The following is a 15,145-nucleotide window of genomic DNA, read 5'->3' as shown; positions in this document are numbered from 1 at the left end:
ACCACACGATGAAGGATATGCCAAACATAACTCAACATCAAGTAAATATTTTCAGATTTGTTGAAAGAAGTAATCGTCACAAAAACAAGTGACATGAAAACTTTAAGGTTAATGCAGCTTTCGGTCGGCTAAGAAATAGTCATGTTCACTAATTTGAGAGACCTTCAGTTGTTGTGACTTGTAGTGCCTTGTTTTGATTCTTAAATTCCTATAAGGGATTAATGGGAGACATGGAAATAAACTCAAGTGGTTTACTCTGGTTGATAAGATAAAAAAATAACTTAATAAAGTAGTAGACATTCTCAAGTGTGGAATTTCAGCATGAGGCTAGTGCTGCCCCTCAGACAGCTACATTTACAGACTAGCTTTCACATCAAAACACTGTTCAGTCTAAATCCGGATATGTGAAAACTTAAATTATATAATGTCTAATTGATTCATAATCACCAAGAGCTGAAAAATAATGTGAACAGGCATGTTCTGTTGTCGAAAGATCACTCCAGATACGTTGAATGTACAGTATGGCTTCAATTTGCTACTAAGAAAGAAGGGAAGAAGAAGCTGATAAGTACTGAAGATAATATGTGTTAATAGTATCCTATTCTGCGTTTTTAAGACCTTTAAAAAATATATCGCATCCTAAATTTGAGCCTACTGACTGCTGTTTGAGGTCATATGTGATATGATAGCTGTCCTGTAATTTGAGGATTAACGCATCTTCTTTCTCTTCTGTTTCTTCTTCTTGCGCACAGCTGTCTGTCTGAATCACTGGATCACAAAAAAACGGACACGCCATAAATAATACTGCAAATCAAACATTCTCCCTTTGGTGGGTGGTCTGAATGAACAATATGTAACAGGAGAATTTGATGGCAACATGCATCAGACTGTCTGATTATCTTTATATTTGTAAATAATGTGTTTTTGTGTAAATGCCATTTTTATTGTAAAACCACTTTGTTTCCTGTTTCAGTAATGGCGTCTACAGTAATCCTCTGTTTGTGTTAATGATCATTTGTAATAACATCAGTAGGCCTAATAAAACTAAAGGTATTGCCTAGGGCTGTTTGTAATGAAAAAATGCACTGACAAGAACACAAATCTCAAAAAAATAGGTAAAATAGTAATAGTTTAGAATCACATTGGTGGTTGAAAAACATAAATTGATAAACCATACTGTTTTCAGTAAAGCCCCACTTCTGTCCATCTAGCACCTCTTTCCAGGCCCACAATAACCATTACAGCTCTGGATGTATGGGAATATTGTACAGTTTTTATTCCATGTATTCTCATTTTGTGGATCAACGACACCTATATGATATTGAATAAAACAAAATAAGGTTTACCGTGTCTTCTTCCTGGACGACAGATAACGAACTCTCTGGTGTCTGATTCCCACAGCAGACACTTTGCTCTGGAGAGCTGTAACCAGAGTTCTGCTGAAGAGGTCGCGCAAGGACTTCTGACGGAGTCCAGCCTGTGCGTCAGTGAGTGGAGAGCTGTGTGTGTGTGTGTGTGTGTGTGTGTGTGTGTGTGTGTGTGTGTGTGTGTGTGTGTGTGTTTCTGTGTAGTGTGATGTGTCTTTTTCATTCAATGAAATGCAACACCCTGCTCCTCTGTCTGAAGCCTCTTCGGAAACAGGTTTGATTATATTTAAAAGCTTGACCCGGGAGAAACCCAAACAACTGTCTGTTCTAATATTAGCAGTGTGGCTGCGGACTACATATATGAATGCTATTATTGTCTGGGCTCGGATATATTCCAAAAGGCAACTCTCATCATAAGATTAACACGTTTGTCTGCAGTTGGTGGAAAATATATCAGTTACCAACAAGTAGTACCCTTACTTTGAAAGACTGATGGTATGTCCTGATAGGAATTTTGGCTGTTGGCCTGTTTGATTGTGTTCAATAATAAAGACCTTGATTTATGAGTAGCATGACCTTCATTATTATTATTATTATTATTATTATTATTATTATTATTATTATTATTATTATTATTATTATTATTATTATTATATATTATTATTGTTGTTGTTGTTGTTGTTATTATTATTATTATTATTATTATTATTATTTATATTCTTTGTATAGCTCTAACTATGCATTCCCCTAGCCATGCGTAAAACTGAGCTGTCGGCATCATACTTATGTAATATGATGAAAAAATGAAAACCATTAAAAGTAAATAATAATAATAATATTCTTCTTCCTCATCAATGCACAAATTCATATCAGCTGAAATATTTTGCCTGATTTGCTGTGTTTTGCTTTTGTTTTACTGCAAAGCGGCATAATTCCGAAGTGTGGTGTTTGCACAAATTCAGACATATCTTTATATTCTTTGATTATTGTGGCAAGAGAAAGTTGCTTGTAACCATGTCACCTGATTAGGATTGAAAGAACTTTGGTAAAAAAAAAAAAGTCTCCCCACCCCCACAGAAGAGGAGACCGCCCACCAGAGACAGTCAACCCGAGACCCCTTATAGATTTAAAAAGAGAGGCTGCATTCTCAGACTGACACTTATTCAACACTGCCACCTTAAGCAGATTACTTTTGCGCTGCCTGTGTCAAATACGTAGCTCACTTTGCCTCTCCATCATGTTTAGGATGCTGAAACACCACCTTCACCCGGGCTTTTTTCTCTTGTTCATATGGCTTTGTCACCTCATGGAACATCAAAAAGTTCAAGGTAAGCTCTCTTCATCAGTTTTCTTTTATTCTTTCCGTTTTTGAGCAACTTCAGCATGCTGTCAGCCACAACACGCGCCCGAGTGTCCGATACTTGCTGCAACAGAGAAACTTTTCAAAGTGAGTTTGCTTTTTTCCCCGCTGATAAAACTCTCTCTGCATCAGACAGTGCTTGCGTAAAGCGTCCATAAAACAGGTGCCATATGGGACACTTCAAAGTGCGACTATATGGCAAGTTGTGCAGCGCTCGCCTGGCGCAAAGCCGCAACGCCGTGCTGCTGGCAGCGCCAGCTTTCCATAATACCTGCATATTCTGATACTTTTGTATGAACGTTTAGTGTCTCACGATGATGTCAAACCTGTAACAAACTTCAGATTATCCCCAGTGAGTTTATGGGTGTGTTATTTAGCCTTAAGGCTATATCTTTTCCGTACACATCCACTCAGCATTGTGTGCAAAAATTGATTTTTTTGGTCGCAATTTCACATCTTTAGATCTGACAGATGAATATAGCTGGAGACATTTGCAATAATTTCATTCGGGAGCTTGTAGTTCAAATCAGTCTTCAATCTAAGAAAAAACACCAGTTCATGAACACTTCATGTCATGATTGTCTGTCTCGCTTTAAATGATATTTTTGTTCCACAATAATAGGAAAACTATTCTGTCTTTATATCTGGATATGTTTGGGGGGGAAAAAACTTTACACTGGTTAGTTAATAAGCAAGGCACAGTCTGGTGGGTCTGGGATATTGTTCTGAGGCGTTGGTGTGACGGTGGTTTGTTTGGCTAATGACCGTGGTTTTCTGAAGGAGATTGGCTGCTATTTAACGCTGTCTAGACGCTTCACTTCATGTCCACTGACAAGAAGGCTATAGGAATAAAGGACAACCCCCCCCCCCCCCCCCCCCCCCCCCCCCCCCCCTCCCTCTCTCTCCAAAGATTGTTCTTACTTACTTGGTTTGTGGCAGGATTGTAAGGGCTGTCAGTCACAGATGGGATAGGTGATGGGAAGTCTCGCAATAAATAAATAAATAAATAAGTAAATAAACAGAAGGTCAAAAAGACAAAATACTGCCAGGAGGTCGAAAGGGAGGGAGAGAGCGTCTCGGATAATACGGGCTGCGTGTGTGTCTAGTGCGTCTGTGTCAGCGGTTTTAGACATTAAACATGCGACGTTTGAGCTTTTTTTTTGTTTACCTGTTTACAGCTGGGAACTGCTGGTTGCAGCAGGGGAAGAACGGGAGGTGCCAGGTGCTCTACATGCCCGGGATGAGCAGGGAGGAGTGCTGTCGGAGTGGAAGACTGGGGACGTCCTGGACCGAGGAGGACGTCCCCAACAGCACGCTCTTTAGGTGGATGATCTTCAATGGCGGAGCTCCCAATTGCATACCTTGCAAAGGTGGAGGTGCACTCATTTCCCTTGGTTTTCTCATAATTCACATTATCAGCCATTTCGTGTTGTAAATCATCGTGATGATCCGATTTACGCCTACAAAAGTGCGTAAACTAGTGTGTACTTTAGTATATAGTAACTATATTGTGTACTATGTATCTGAGTAAGTTTACGCACAGGGCCAAAATCCTCACCAGCATCACCTAACAGGAACTTTTTCATTTTAGAAACCTGCGATAATGTTGACTGTGGTCCTGGAAAGAGATGCAAGATGAACAGAAGAAGCAAGCCGCGCTGCGTGTGCGCACCAGACTGCTCCAACATCACCTGGAAAGGACCGGTGTGCGGGTCAGATGGGAAGACCTACAAAGACGAATGCGCATTGCTGAAGGCTAAATGTAAAGGCCACCCAGACCTGGACGTGCAGTACCAGGGAAAGTGCAAGAGTAAGTAAATATTGTTTTTTTATATTCCGCCCACTTATGAGATTATGCATATCTTAAAGTGCATGTGCCAAGAATCCAGCTGTGTGTTCTCATTGTTCTTCTATTTCGTGTCATGTCTCACGAAATCTTCCAATTTCTTTGTCTCGACAGAAACGTGCCGTGACGTCTTGTGCCCAGGCAGCTCCACTTGCGTCGTGGACCAGACAAATAACGCATATTGTGTGACGTGTAATCGGATTTGCCCCGAACTGACCTCGCCTGAGCAGTACCTGTGTGGAAACGACGGGATCATGTACGCCAGTGCGTGTCACCTGAGAAGAGCTACGTGTCTTCTTGGCAGATCTATTGGAGTGGCATATGAGGGAAAATGCATCAGTAAGTCAGCAACTAGACACGTGAGAGTGCGAGACCTTACTCCCAGAAAGCGCCTTCAGCCACTGACTTTGAATATTGTTTGAGTGCATTTCATCCAGGCCAGCTCTGCAGTAATTCACTGTTCGTTTTGCCAACATTCCATTGAGGAGGGGGTCTTAGAGAGCGAGTGTGTTTGGTAGTTGCTTGTGTTTGCTCAAGAAATGATAGACATCTTATTATTTCCTGATGTTGGCAGCACTATCCCATATGGGAGAGAGGGAAATAGAGGGGGAGGGAGAAAGAGAAACAAACAGGAGAGTGCTGGGGGCCGTGAAGACATGCTTCAAGTTAATATTTGAGTCAGATGGATTCTTATCCAGAAAGCAGTCAATCTGAGTCTTGAATGCAAACTAAAACATTACTTTACATTCCCCACCCCAATCTTATAAAAACAGGATTTAGTTTTTATTCCTAGCTTAGTTCTCCAAAAAAACTCAGCAGTCATCTGATCCTGCTTGAAAGACACTCACGATAATCCAAGTAATCAAAGATTTCCCCTGTGCTAACTTCTTCTTCTCTCCTATTAGAGGCCAAGTCATGTGAGGACATCCATTGCAGCATAGGGAAAAAGTGTCTGTGGGATGCTCGGATGAGCCGGGGACGCTGCTCGCTGTGTGATGAGACCTGTCCGGTGAGCAGGACAGATGAAGCGGTGTGTGCCAGCGACAACACCACATATTCCAGTGAATGTGCCATGAAGCAAGCTGCTTGTTCAATGGGAGTGCTGCTGGAAGTCAAGCACTCGGGATCTTGCAACTGTAAGTAAATAATAAAAGCAAAATATGAAAAAAAAACACCCTCTCCAGGCAAAAGACAATATTCCATGTTGCTTTCCCAACAAGAACCTCCCCTGAAAGTGCCCCCCATCCCAACTTTCCCCAAACTCCCACCCCAGCCACACCACCAAGCACAGCTTAAGCAAGCAGAAAGGACTTGGGAATAGAAGAACTTGCATGACGTCTTTGTCGCTGGCTTTTGTTCTTGTGTTCTTGCTGTTTTTTTTTTTACTTTTACTTATTTTCAATTTTTCTGCAAAACAAAATAAGAGAGGTGAATGAAAAAACATAGCTATATATCAGCAGACTCCATGTAAGAGTCTTGAAAAAGCTAACTCCATTAAACTAACACAAATAATAAAGGAGACTAATTTTGTTTGCAGTGGAACAATCTTGATATTTAAAGTCTACGTTTATGCAGGAGCAGGTTGCCTGAAATCTCATGCAGTTTTTTTTAACCAGTAATGGTTTATTTTTATGATAGTGTTTATATATTTACAGCTTGTAAATTCCATGGTCACATTGCTAATTTTATGGTAATGGTGTGTCTGTTTTTTGTATTTTCTTTTTTTTTCTTTTGGCTGTAATCAATCAATTCAAAATGCACTGCCTCTTGTGACATACACCACACTGCCAACATGTCAATAAGAACAGAATACTTTTGAAAATACTCATATGATGTGCATAAGGTGATTGTAATATTGGTACCACGTTAGTGATAACAACAATGGGTTTTAACATTGACTAACTGTAGACCAGAGTGAGCCATTCATGCTCTCACAAATCTGGAGGTAAACTATCAAATTGAACAATAGCCTCAAGGGAGTATCAAATTTACATTCCAAGTTGCTCGGTTGAAGAGTGTCTCCTTGTTAGTTTCTCTTACCTGACTCAGTATCCTAATGGGATGTGCCGAAGGTAAGCAATGGAATCTGGGGACCAACTTTATGATCACCTCATGAGCTAAATATAAATGTGATACTTTACAGTGTGCAGGTTAGGCATCAGAAGCTTGTAGAACCACGCTCTCTACTTGTCATCTCATCTCATCCTTCGAAAAAAGTTACCATTTACCAGCTAAATTTTATTGTACATTCTGTTTCCAGTGGATGTGTTGTCTACCACAATATGTATCAGAAATGACAAATCTATTTGGATTAATGAGGGACTGTCTGTTTTTTGTGTGTTTTTTGTTGTATCATCACTCTTGCTCTTGCTTGTGTGATTTTTTTTTTTCTACGTATCCGATGTAAATCTCTTCTGTAAAAAGAAAAGAAAATACCTCAGAACTGTGTTGATGATCTCTGACCTGCTTGCTAAGGCCAGGCTGTGACACAGAGTCCTCCCTCCCTGTATGTTTGAGCCAGAAAAAAATAATCAGAAAACTCACAAATCCGAGGAACACAAGAGCACTTTTCTGTGTTATGTGTGTCTGCTTTCAGGAATCTGACCAAAAGAGACCCAAGCCACTGGAAAAATCAGCCCTCAGCCCCAGTGCCCTCATGCCCACAACCCAGCCCCCCTAACCCACCTTGTGCCCCCGCAAAACTTAAATGCACCCTTCTGTTCCATCATCCCATTTTATTCTCTTGTTGCAGCCCTGACTTGCTAGATCTTGTAAATGGAAGTTGCATAATTGAGGAGGATGCCACAGTGACTATTTATGCCAAGTATCACACACACACACACACACACACACACACACACACACACACACACACATATGCACACATGCACACACACACAGATGCATACACACAAACATAAACATTTACACACACAAAATAAGAAACAAAAGGGAGGCTGTGTGCCAGTGGCTTTGCTGTGAGTTTATTTTAGTGATATTCTTCGCTGTTGTGGTCCATATTCATACAACAGCTACTATATATTCTCTCATATAGCCATTACAGAAGACCAGGAGGAGGATGAGGAAGATGAGGACTCAGACTACATGGCCTTTGTCCATAATTCTTCTATACTGGATGGATAGGCTCCCATCACTAGGGGAACAGTCCTAGGGCATGGAATCATGTCCATACTGTACATTATGTGTATGCTTATTTATTTTTTAAAGAAAAGGAAGTATACATATAGTTCAGTCTGCTAGATGTTTATTTATACTTTTTTGTGTTTTATAATTTATACATTTACAATGTCAGGCTTACTATCTACCATGACATATTGTGTTACCACTCATTTCCCCCCTTTTTGTTGTTGTCCCTTTTACTTTTTTTAACATGAAGAACTATATTTGTCCAAAGAGAAGCAGTGTTATTTATTTGTCATGTTACCGTGTAAGTATAAGTCCTCCACAAGCTGTAAATTGCATTCCCTACGCTGTAAAAATCTGCTTGTTTCTGTCAAATCTCTATCACAGATGTTTATGTCACACATACGTAAATGCATGTTTAGGCTGTGTGTTTATTTATTGGGAATATATCAATCATTTTATGTACAGAAGTGTTTCTGGTTTGTTTACAACTCCTAATAACTGACCAAAGGGATTATCTCAATGGTTTTTCAAAAGAGCATTGTAAAAGTTGCAACACAGCAGTGATGAAATAGAAGAGAAAAAAAGAGCCATTTGTTTTTCTATTCTTACTTTTTGGTTACTCATTTTAGCCCTTTAGATTTGTTTCCACACAGAGACGACAACTTTAGACATCATTCTATAGCATTTATTTTGTCTCACCACATTAGAGCAGAGATAACTTTTGGACGATACTTGATTATTTTGGAAACAATGTGCCATTAACATTCGTGTCCTGTCTTCTTGCCAATGTGCTTCAAATTGCTCTCGCAGAGCTAAAATAGGACTAATGTACTGCGTTTCTCGACAATATCAGACTTCATCACTTTGTTTCTTTTTTTTCTCTCAGAATGCATTTTTATTTTCAAACATCACAAGAGAAATACAAAATTCTGTTATGAATATATAGTTTTGTATTTTTTATGTAAATGTCATATGTACATACAAAGTTTGATGGTATTTGTACAGATATGAAGAGTGAAACAATAAAAGTTTTTTTTTCCTTATACCTTTCATGATTCTGCTGCATTATTGATTTATAAATCAATAACAAAACAGTTAATCATGTCAAACTGCCAATGCATGTGTTTACTTCAAAGGAAAAGTTTAACCTAAATCACACTTTCAGACTACAGTACAAACAGTAATGGGTTGAGCGATGTGATTGTATACCGTATACTGTGAGATAAGCTGCATGCATCTACCATGAGAGATTTTACAAATCCTATTTATACTGTGCAATCAGTCCTTTTATACATAGATGTATTAGGGTATTGTGGGAATGTGTTAACATCTCATCATTGTGATAAGTATTTCATTGATTGGGATGAGCCCCAAATAAACATTGCTAACAATTAGGTGGTTTTAACAGTTTCTCAATTGATATCATCATGAAATATAGAAATTGTGTTACAGAAAATTACATATGCACTAGTAAAGGATTTTTATTTGTATGTTCCAATAAAAACCCTGATTGAACAGCCTACACAAATGACCTTGCATGTTGTATAACAGAATGTTTAGTACATTCAATAATAGACAGTAAATCATATCATAAACTGTGAATATGCATTTAAAATTTCATAAGTTAGGCCTAGTCACAAAAGCAGATGGAAGAACCCTTTCATTTAATAAACCTCAATTAAAACCAATGAAACAGGAATAAGAATATGGCTCATATGTCTTTTGAAAATCAACCATGTTTCAAAGGTTGGCTAATAAATACTCTTAACAAGGCAAAACGGAAGACTATAATAAAAAGAAGGGAAACAACTTTGTAGAAGTACGAAGCAAATGTTATTCCTCTGGACGTGCTGAGCTTCTTTCCATTAACACCATCCCCATCGTTATTTGCGATATGAAACAAACATCCGCGGCATAAATAGAGGCTAGATATGCCTGGACATGTCTCGCTGTATGTAACGCATCCATGTAAAGTAATTTTAGCCGCTGGCGTAAGTCCTCCATCTCTTTGCCAGCTGTCTTCGTCACCCGCTCCTCGTACTGTTTGTTCCTTCGCGGACTCCGTACGTCATTGTTGACAACAAACATGGCGTCCTCAATGTCACTTCTCGGTTTGGGGCGTTTATCTGTGATCAATGCAGCTTATAAATTGGTCTTAAATCCTATCAGGTAATTTCATATACATTGTTCTTGCTTCCATATTTATTCTTTGACGTGATTAGGCTGTAAGCTGATGTCAATGATATCCCGTGTCCTTACAGCATTTGGCTAACCAGCTAACTAGCTAGCTAATGTTAATGCTAGGTCTTGTTAGAAATCAGTTTAAGATTTAGCTAACGCAATTAAACGTTGCTCAGTGTTCCACACATGTGCTGCATACCACAACCAATATATTCAGCGAGACAGGGATTTTATTTGAAAAAACAGACCTCACTGGAAAGGTCAATGTCTCTGGCTGTTTTACTACAGTTAACTTCAACTCAACAGCTAGCTAGCTTACCTTACAGTCAAATGTATGGTGCTCAATGGTGGTTGCAAGGAAGCTAACAATTAGCATCAAAATAACACGACACGGTCAACGCTTATGTTTAGTCACAATGCGTGTTCCTATAATACATTTATTTATTTGTCACAGTTTGTTTTCTATAATATAATATATAACATTACTGGGTATATTTTGTTCCTTTCTACGTTATTCATTGTGTAATGTGCACTTAAAATGACAGCACACTACTGCACAAATAATAATGCTCCAGCAAATGCGTCTTGAAATTGCATATGTTCATAGTAATGTTACTTGCCTTTGTTTCCTGTACAGATTTTTCCTGTGCTGCTTAAAAGATGTAACCACAGTAATCCAAAAGTCCTATCTAATATAAAATAGACGTTATTTAATCAAAAGTTAGGCAAACCACCCTCAAGTCAGCTGCAGTAAATGAGTTGTTGACAAGAATAACAACTTGTCTTTACATTTTTTTAGGTACAACCTAGGAATGTGCGTTATCTGGGGTTGCTATGGAGTAGGAAATACACCCTATAACATTTGATACAACTATATGACAGTAGATACTGTATGTGACTTGGGAAACAATTGCTTAGATACAGCAATGTTATGTTTTCCTGGCAGCAAGGACAGTTAAATAATGTTTTTTAATCTGATTTGACTTATTTTACAAGCTTAATGTTATAAACAGTGATTGCTTGGCTATCATATCAAAACAGATGTATTATTTATTAGATTAGATTTATTACAGATTTATTATAAATATTGGAGACAAAAGCACCAATAGCAATAACACTAGCCACAAAATGCCATATTATATGAAGGTACCAATTCAAGAATATTAACAATGTTTTATTTTGTAGTACATCTCAGCTCTAAGCATGGGGGCTGGCAGATCCTTTGGTGTCAGCTGACATATACGCTACGGGTTAAAAGTTTTCGGGTCACTTAGAAATTTCCATTGCACTCTATTATAGACAGAATACCAGCAGAGATCAGTTGCATTGTTTTTTTTTTAACCAGGGCAGCAGTTTTCAGATTACATTATATGCTTACATAATTGCAAAAGGGTTCTCTAATGTTTCCTTAGTTAGTTTTTTTAAATGATATCAGATTAGTAAACATAATGTGCCTCTGGAACATTGGAGGAATGGTTGCTCATAATGGGCAATGTAGATGTTGCGTCAAAGATCAGCCACCCACTCAGATCAGCTGGTATTCTGTCTATAATGGAATGGAATGGAAATTTCTAAGTGACCCCAATCTTTTGACCGCTAGTACCTTCATGGATTATAAGCCTGTCTGCCACTGTTGAATTATTATTACTAATTGTATTATATTATAAGAAGTTATATATATTTTTTAAACATTTCATGTACAGAGGTTCCTTAAATAGTGAACTTTTAGGCAGGGCACTTTTTCATACTCAGTTTACCAAGGTGTGATGTAGTGCATGCTGCAGAAAGACATGTATTAAGACAGTTTTTGTTACTTTTAGGGTTTGTTTGGCCTCACAAAATAAAACCTTGTGAGGCTTTTGCTTTACACAATACAAGTGATGGCCTCCTCAGCTTTTTGTAGTTAAGCATTGACCTCTTCTTGCACAAAATGAGTTAGGCTAATTGAATAATAGATGCCAGGTTTAATTGCATTGCTTAACCAAAAGATAGGTGGTGTTGTCCAATGGTTGTCATGACCTTAATATGAGTTCAAAGATACTGATGGCAAGAAATGGATGCCTTTATTTGATAAGACAGTTTGTTGGCTGAGACAGTTGGCTTTTGAAACAAAATGCATTTAGTGAAGTAAGGCATATCAATAGCAAATATTTTAACAAACTGTCGCACGTGGTCTCTATTTGAAGGATAATACAACAAAAAAACTATTTTCATTATTGATTGATCACTGATCAGTCAATTCTTCTTTGACCATTGAACAGTTGCTTTGTAAAATATGAAGTAACCTTGTAAAATGATACACTTCATCCTATAATCAGCCAAAAGCGCCAAGCATTTCATTTGTAAAACTATGAAATGTAAGCAGTAGACCACCGCTCTAAATTTTTTCTTCATGTTTTAATTGAAATATGAGATTATGTAGTGGTAATTCTTAATGTTCAAATCGTAAAATTGTGATTATCAAGGCATTATCTGGAATTGCCCTTCCCTAACTGAGCTTTGACCGCACATTGCCGTTTTGTGACAGGACACGACTGCACATTCACAAAGAGCTGCACAGTCCTTGCCTGACAGTTGACCACAGCCAACATTAAGCACGTCCTGTCATTAGGATGAGAGCGAGAGTCTGCCAGAGATTCACCAGACAGAACTAATAGGTGGCGGGGGGGGGGATTCCCTCCTTGTCTTGTCTCTTCCTTTTCACTGTATCCTCACCCCACCGCTTTCTCTAAGATAGTCAATAATTGCAGAGTGCAACTTGTTTGTGTAATTTACTTCTTTGTTTCTTGTCTGCCTTTGGCGGTTTGTGCTCTGCGTGTAATGTCTATCTAATGGTTTTCAGGTCTACAAGCACATCAACGTCGAGGCTGGCAGGGAAACCAGGACAAGACACGCAACTTATTACCGTTGATGAGAAATTGGTAAGGATCCCTCTGTGGTCAACGTGACACAGAGATTGATGTTTGTCTGATCTACTGTCCTCCAATTACCTTCCTGGAAAAATTGTAACAAACCCTCCGCTCCTAAGCTGCTGCCAAAATGAGTTTGTATCAGACAGTAGGCTTTTGTAACAATAAGAAGGTAATGGCAAACGTTATCGTTTTTTTATTTTTTTATTCTCGCAGCTCCAATTTATCCTCTCTTCACACTCTTCCCAACTTTTGATGTTGATTTTGTTATTAAAATTTTTTTTTTAAGTTATTAAAGAAGTTACTCTAACTACTAAACAGTTTACTAAATGTAGTTCAGGTGAAAAACTAGTTTAATATGACATTGTCGGATGCCCTGAAATTCAGTTCAGCTTTAATTTAAATTCAACAATCAACATCATTTGCAGGATGGACCAACATAAGTACCAAAAACTACCAGTTACATACTAATATACACAATCAGATTACAGTGTACAGTTTTTATGGTTTTTTTTCTTATATATATTCCCCCCATCTATATAAATGTTATAAAACACCCGTCTGTGTAATGCAATTCTTTTTAACAATACTATAAGCTACAGCCTACAAAATGATCATGAAGTTGAACCATCCCCAAAAACATTTTCAACAAAAAAAATAAAATAAATCTTGTGTAATATTTTGCATTTGGTTTGGGATTTTTAATTACTGTATTTGTATTTAGACGAAAGTGTCACATTTAAATCAATGGTCAATATTTAAATAAGGCCTTCAACTGTGGTAGTGGGCATCATTAATATTTCTCTGGATTTGCTGCATGTTTTGTGTATCATCTCCATGACAATGCATCATTGCACTTTTGTTCTAACTTCCAACTTTTAGGCTTTTTTGTAGCTGGATATTTCATTTGTTGCGTCCAAATATTAATGTCTATAATGTTAATAATAGTGAGATGCCTGCTACAGTTACACTTCTAGTGATGAATCAGCAAAACAAATTTTGTTTCTCTGATTCACTGCCTTGTTCTAATTCCGCTGGGCACACTCTCTGTCTCTCTGTCTTTCTCTGTCTCTCTGTCTCTCTGTCTCTCTCTCTCTCTCTCTCTCTCTCTCTCTCTCTCGCTAGTCTCAATCTGGCTTACTCATATAACGTTATCGTGCTTTTGGGTGGTTGTTGAGGCTCCATCTAAAACTCTGCCATTTTGACTAGCTTTGTAAATTTGTAACATTACAATGAAATGGATTATGGATCATTTAATTTCTATAGTTTATAGTTGACTTTACCAGCTGACCTTTCAGTTGGCTGTTGAAACAGGTGATGTCTCTTACTATGTGACTTGAACAGCTGAGTCGCAGCACAACCATCAGCTGGTCTGAGTCCAGCTGAGACTTTGTTCGAGATCGCTGTCTCTCCATGTTTCATGCCCTGGCACTAGCTAGCCGCGAGGGACAGTGACTCACTTCAGTAAGGAGGGCAACACGTGTTTTACTCGTTTTGTGTTGGCTGCGACATCTGTTGTTGTGGGTGTATAAACATAAAAAGTCTAGACCCCAAAGGTAAGACGACCTCACTTCTTCAGACGTATTTCCAGGGGAAAAAAAAGTTTTATAATTGGACCAACACGATATATGTTTATTTGGACCAACAGATAGAATTTGAGTTTACCTGCACATGTCAACAAATTATATCTATTTACTCAAGAGACAGTGACCATTAGCAAAGAATAGAGGAAAATGGAGATGAGGCTGGGAATCTCTAGGTGCCGTTTTTATTTTAATTACAGAATAATTTTCAATGTATCCTGATGGATTTAAGTATTGGATTTCCGTAATGTTTTCTTAAGTTTACAGCCACACAACAATCACATAATAACTTTTATGCACCTATACAATAGTGAGCGTGAGGGTATTGCTGTTGTAGTCAAGTATCGCCAGCTCACTAGTGTATGTTGTATTTTAGCTCCAATGTGAACAACACTGAGCCTAAACCCAGGTTATCAGTAGGAAGCCTCTGGAATGTAATTGATTGCTGTGGTTCCGACAGGCTCAGGGCTGCCTTCAGCAGCTAGCTATCTGGCTTTCAGACAATGTACTGTAAAGTTACTGACACACAATGGCTTCTCCTCAAAGTGGTATGGACAGTTTTCTTGGTTGGAATACAGTGTAAATAAGGATGCGCTTTTCTGTAGCATGTGCAGACATTTCCTCAGCGGAGCTGCCCATTAGAGAAAGAGGAGTTTGTTTGATGTGTTCTTTTTTAATCAGAATCAGAAATCAGAATCAGAAATACTTTATTGATCCCCAAAGGGAAATTCTGTTTTTGCAGTTGCACAAAT

The 15,145-nt window shown here is 38.3% G+C and overlaps 2 protein-coding genes across 3 annotated transcripts in view; both read left to right on the top strand.

The window, feature by feature from the left end:
- Positions 1–2,481: 2,481 nt before the first annotated feature.
- On the top strand, positions 2,482–8,622 carry fsta (follistatin a). 2 transcript variants are annotated; one of them, XM_032516030.1, is made up of 6 exons: positions 2,482–2,695; positions 3,906–4,103; positions 4,319–4,537; positions 4,688–4,912; positions 5,479–5,709; positions 7,629–8,622. In XM_032516030.1, exons 1-6 carry the CDS (start codon positions 2,605–2,607, stop codon positions 7,715–7,717), a joined length of 1,053 nt encoding a protein of 350 aa, XP_032371921.1. In that variant the 5' UTR covers positions 2,482–2,604; the 3' UTR covers positions 7,718–8,622. The 2 variants fall into 2 exon arrangements, with proteins under 2 accessions (XP_032371921.1, XP_032371922.1); XM_032516031.1 differs by having other exon boundaries at positions 2,483–2,695; positions 3,906–4,097.
- A 1,034-nt stretch (positions 8,623–9,656) lies between these two features.
- ndufs4 (NADH:ubiquinone oxidoreductase subunit S4) overlaps positions 9,657–15,145 on the top strand; it is a 19,699-nt gene continuing 14,210 nt past the window's right edge. Inside the window, exons 1-2 of the mRNA XM_032516278.1 lie at positions 9,657–9,889; positions 12,744–12,822. Coding sequence (XP_032372169.1) covers positions 9,807–9,889; positions 12,744–12,822 — 162 coding nt within the window. The 5' untranslated portion in view covers positions 9,657–9,806. The remainder of the gene's footprint in view (positions 9,890–12,743; positions 12,823–15,145) is intronic.

Source organism: Etheostoma spectabile, chromosome 5 (assembly GCF_008692095.1).
Source record: "Etheostoma spectabile isolate EspeVRDwgs_2016 chromosome 5, UIUC_Espe_1.0, whole genome shotgun sequence".
Classification (NCBI taxonomy): domain Eukaryota; kingdom Metazoa; phylum Chordata; class Actinopteri; order Perciformes; family Percidae; genus Etheostoma; species Etheostoma spectabile.
The sequence above is the reverse complement of the archived record's forward strand: the minus strand, read 5'-3'. Positions and strand labels throughout refer to the sequence as shown.